Source organism: Gavialis gangeticus, unplaced genomic scaffold, assembly GCF_001723915.1.
Source record: "Gavialis gangeticus isolate Ggan-Ray unplaced genomic scaffold, GavGan_comp1, whole genome shotgun sequence".
Classification (NCBI taxonomy): domain Eukaryota; kingdom Metazoa; phylum Chordata; order Crocodylia; family Gavialidae; genus Gavialis; species Gavialis gangeticus.
The window spans coordinates 132,944,087-132,949,343 of record NW_017729024.1 but is presented as its reverse complement, the minus strand read 5'-3'; the positions used below and the strand labels follow the sequence as shown (position 1 = coordinate 132,949,343).

At 44.7% G+C, this 5,257-nt stretch overlaps 1 protein-coding gene across 2 annotated transcripts in view; it reads left to right on the top strand.

Moving 5' to 3' along the window:
* CCNB1 (cyclin B1) overlaps window positions 1-2,694 on the top strand; it is a 10,833-nt gene extending 8,139 nt beyond the window's left edge. For both annotated transcript variants that reach the window (XM_019517753.1, XM_019517752.1), the window contains exons 5-9: window positions 311-469; window positions 985-1,221; window positions 1,636-1,776; window positions 2,009-2,119; window positions 2,478-2,694. In XM_019517753.1, the coding sequence (XP_019373298.1) occupies window positions 311-469; window positions 985-1,221; window positions 1,636-1,776; window positions 2,009-2,119; window positions 2,478-2,585 (756 nt within the window). In that variant the 3' untranslated portion in view covers window positions 2,586-2,694. The remainder of the gene's footprint in view (window positions 1-310; window positions 470-984; window positions 1,222-1,635; window positions 1,777-2,008; window positions 2,120-2,477) is intronic.
* Window positions 2,695-5,257: the final 2,563 nt, after the last annotated feature.

The following is a 5,257-nucleotide window of genomic DNA, read 5'->3' as shown; positions in this document are numbered from 1 at the left end:
ATGTTAGGGGCAGGGCTTCCCATCCCAAGATGGCAACCAGGGGGTGGGGCTACCTTTTGCAGCCCTCAACTATCCAAAACTCCTTAAGTGGCCCTCCGGCCAAAATAACTGCCTGCCTCTAGACCTAGAACTAGGGTTTTCAATCTAATAAGATTCAAACACTGGTATTCACTAACTAAAATGAAGTACTGGACAATTTGAACTACTTGTGCATGACAACTGCAACATCCAGGCTTCAAGACTAAGATACCATTGCCTCCCTCTAAGCAAAAGGTCTATTTTATAGTAATATTAACTCTTTCCTATGCAGGAACAACAAGCTATTAGACCAAAATTCCTGTTGGGCAAGGAAGTCACTGGAAATATGCGTGCTATACTCATTGACTGGCTTGTGCAGGTGCAAATGAAATTCAGACTGCTGCAAGAGACCATGTACTTGACAGTTGCTATCATAGACCGTTTTTTGCAGGTATGAGTGGTGTCTTGGAACTATGCCAAAGAACTGCTCATCTGTCAGCCACTTTGTTTCATTGTAAGCCTGACTGCTAATTGATCAATGCTGTGGGGAAAGCTTGTCTCAAAAGATGGTCTTCACTGATTTGCTGCTGTAAACAAATCTTAAGCATTACATTTCCAGCTTTCACTTGGGAGGGAAGCCTAGTGAACTGTCCTTGTGTAGCAACAGGACCAGATCTTGTGCACAAATCCAATGTTTGATAGCTTTCCTATAAATACTTCACTGGTATAGAAATATTGGCACCCTGCAAAGTTCTTGTAGAATTCCTGGTTCACATGAAAGTTAATTGAATAAAGGTTGGGCTCCTGGCAACGACTGTTGCAGGCAAGTTTTGTCAGGACATAGCTGACTACCATGGCAAACTTGTTGGCGGGGGGGTATATAGGGTTTGTTGTTTGTTTTTGTTTTTTTTATATCACTGTGTCATTGCTAACCTCAAACATACAAAATGGATTCTCTCATGACAGAACAACATCGTGTCCAAGAAGACTCTGCAGCTGGTTGGGGTCACAGCCATGTTTGTTGCCAGCAAATACGAAGAAATGTATCCCCCTGAAATTGGGGATTTTGCCTTTGTAACAGACAATGCTTACACCAAGCTGCAGATCAGGCAAATGGAAATGAAGATTCTGAAAGCTCTAGACTTCAGCCTGGGTCGCCCTCTGCCACTGCACTTTCTAAGGAGGGCATCCAAGATTGGTGAGGTAATGCTTTTGGTATCTCATGAAGTAATTGGGGGCAGCCTTCTTGGGAAGGTAGGGCACAGCAGTAACTCCATTAACATGGAGAAAACATCACTCGGCTTCTCAAAACAGGCAGCTGGCCTAGGGTTCTAGAGCTGTGCCTAATACTCTTGCATCTGGGGGGGGTGGGAGGTGCTAGAGTCACTTTGCAGATGTCACTGAAATTCTAATAGAGATTAAGGGAAAACATGTAAATATGCAAAAATACACTTCTGAAAACAGACAAGACCCACATGGGGTAAATGTAGTGTAGAATGACTGCTACACTTCTCCTCTTCTCATCTGGCCTGAAATGCATAGAAGCAGAACAGGGGTTGGCCCTCTTGGTTCTGGCAAACCTGGAAATGACTAACACCAGATGCTGATGAATTGCAGGTGGATCTAGAACAGCATACCCTAGCCAAATATCTGATGGAACTGTGCATAGTGGATTATGAAATGGTACACTACCCTCCATCCCAGACTGCAGCTGCTGCTTTTTGTCTTGCTCTAAAAATTCTTGATGGTGGAGAGTGGGTAAGTGTGGTGTGCGTCTGGTTCCCTGTCTCCTTCCTTTCCCTATTCTCCCTTCCCCTGCCCAAGTAAGCAATCTTACTGCATGCTGGCCCACCTCATGTAAAGTGAAAAATAATGATCCTCTCTCCTTGCTGCCCCCCCCTTCCCTTTTTTTGAGGTAAGGAGCACATCCCATCTGCAGCACTTCACCCCAGTAGTACCCAAAAGTAATTCTCCTATCTCTCCTTTCCAGACGCCAACTTTACAACACTACATGTCCTACACTGAGAGTGACCTCCTTCCTGTCATGCAGCATATGGCAAAGAATGTAATTCAAGTGAACCAGGGCCTTACAAAGCGCATGGTAAGTAGCATTAGTTCCCCACAGGAAAGATGTGGCAGGGGAGGGAACCAAATTAATTGTGAAGTATAATGAACCAAGGGACTCTTTTCTTTTAAGGTTGATTAGCTTTGCAGTAAATGACAATATACATAAAGCTACTTCCTCGAGATGGAGGTTAGGGAGGACTGACCAAGTTGCGTATACTAAACTTTTAGGCTTTAAGTCTTAAATATGCCTTGGTTATTGGATCATATGCTATCTAGCATAGTACAAGCTAACCAGGGCTTTCTATTTTAGTCTAATGACATGAGTCCCAATTCTAGTAACTCACCACTACCACAACCACAGACCCTAACCTGATTTTCTGGTCTGTCTCCAGACAGTCAAGAACAAATATGCCAGCAGTAAGAATGTGAAGATCAGCACTCTTTCACAGCTAAACTCTGCAGTCATACAGGATTTGGCTAAGCCTCTGTTAAAAGCGTAACTCCAGCAGAATGAAAATGTTGACACAATGTGCCGCTATGTATATAACTTTTTTTAATTTTAAATTTCTAAATTTAAACTTTTAAATTAAAGCATCTTCTTACCTCCTTTTTCTCTTTTTTTTACTGTGTGTGTGTGTGTGTGTGTGTGTGTGTGTGTGTGTTTTACCTCTTGGTGGGTCTGGTTTAACTGTACCACTGCATAGGGGAAGCACAACAACTAAATTCAAACATCAGAGTTGCTGTGGCAGTAAAAGGGCAAACACAAAGATATTATCCAGCTTCTGATAGTCAAGAAAGAGCAGCATTGCCATTGTAATATCTTGGATACAAAGTATAAATTCTGTATGACTGTCACTATGCCACATGTAACCTATCTGCACATTGCATCTCTAACAGTCATTTCAGTACCAAAAGAAATGTAACACTCTAGAAGTCTTGATTCAGAGATGATACCTTTTTATTAGATCAACTAAGAAACCATACCAAAAAAATTTTTTTCTACAATCTTTTGGTCAGGGAAAATTTTAAATATAGTAAGAAACCCCATAGCTTGTTCCATATATGCCACATGAGGGTGGTATGGGGAAGCCTATATGCTGCCACCTCCTCCAGGTGCCTGTGGCTACCCCCTCAAACTTGGGAGGCTCCAGTCACCCATGCCAGGAACGAAACCATTTTTTTGCCTAGAGGAAGCTGAAGATGGAAGCCTGTTCCCCCTGGGTTCATGAAAGCATCTCTGAGTTGCTCTTTGTGGGCAGATAAGGCAGGATTCCTTCCTTGGTGATGGCAAATGGGCCAGGAGCTGTAGAAATCTTTCTTGTTCAGCAGTGAAGTTTAAATCCCTAATTGGCTAAAATTCAGCATCTTCCATGTTTCAGGGATCTATTTGGCAACAGTATCAAAGCTGCCATGACTAGCATGCAAAGTTCACCATAACATAACTCAGTTGAGTTGCTTTGCATCATTGGTGAGGCTTCAGGCAGTGACCTAGTGCCACCCATCTCCTTTCCACCTATGCATGGCTACTGGCTTGCAAGGAGCTTATCTGCCCTTTGGGGGAAAAAAAAAAGACCTGGCAGTCTTGCTGGGTGTCCACACACACTCTTCACTGAGGGGGGAGTACTGGTTTAGTCCCTGACAACCTGACCATGGAACAGGTTGTGCTGGTTTACATGGTACTAGATAGCAGGCTTCTCTTGGCCTGCTATCTCTAACAGCATATGTTTGCATTACTTGTATACATCTTTCTGAATGCTACCGGGGTTTCATTTCAACAACGTGTCCAGAGGAAAAATGACTCATCAGGCACCTAGTTCACTTTAGTAAGCCATTGGCTTCAACACTTGTTTAGTTTTCAACCTTTTTTTTTTTTCCATCTGCAGACCCTTGAAAAAGCTGCTCATGGAGGTGGGTAGTCACATACTCTTGACTGATTTAACTTCATGAGGCTGAAGCTGATGCCCAGTGCTGGGTTCAAAGCTAATCTAGACCTAATAAAAGCTTGTTATTAATGAATTGCACATCCTAAAGAGAGAATCTCATTGGGTATGCATATCTACTAATATGTAAAATAATATCTGGCATCAAGTACAGAGCCCTAAAGGAAGGCTGGATTAGGATGGGATTATAGAGCAAAATATTCCTTGAGCCACCACTGGGCGACTGTCCTAAAGAACCCATAGCTCACCAAAAGCATCAGGGATGCTAACTAAAAGGGATCCTGAGTAAGCTCTTTGAGAGAATTATTCTGGCATATGTCCAGCAGGGGAGGTTATGCTTAGGGGCAACCAACACGGGTTCATTAGAGGCAGGTCCTGTCAGACCAACTTGGTGGCCTATGACCAGATCAGGGGTAGCAGTGGATGTAGTCTTTCTGGACTTCAGGAAGGCCTTCGACGCTGTCTCTCACCCTGTTCTCATTGAAAAAGTCAAATGGGTCACTAACTGGCTGGAGGGCTGCACCCAGGCAGTGGTGGTGGATGGGTCATTTTTGTCCTGGAGGGATGTGAGCAGTGGGGTCCCCCAGGTCTCAATCCTCGGGCCCGCACTGTTCAACCACTTCAGTGCAGTGACTTGGATGAGCATCCTATTCAAATTTGCTGATGACACTAAGATGTGGGGGTATTTGGGTACACTAGAAGGAAGGAGTAGGCTGCAATCAGACCTAGACAGGTTACAGGGGTGGGCAGATGAGAACAGGATGAGTTTCAACACTGACAAGTGCAAGGTGATGCACCTGGGGAGGAAGAACCAGCAACATACCTACAGGCTGGGGAACTCTCTTCTTGTCAGTGCAGAGGAAGAAAAGGATCTTGTTCATGCCAAAATGAACATGTGCCAACAGTGTGGGGATGCAGTCAGAAAGGCCAACCATACCTTGTCATGCATCCACAGATGCATCTCGAGCAGTTCCAAGGAGGTGATCGTCCCCACCCCACTCCCGTGCAACACTGGTCAGGCCGCAGCTGGAGTACTGCATTCAGTTCTGGGCGTCGCACTTCGAGAGGGATGTGGACAACGTGGAGAGGGTCCAGAGAGGGACCACTCACATGATCAGGGGGCAGCAGGGCAGGTCCTACAAGGAGAGGCTATGGGACCTGAACCTGTTCAGCCTCCAGAAGAGAAGGCTGAGGGTGGATCTAGTGGCCTGTTACAAACTAGTCAGGGGGGA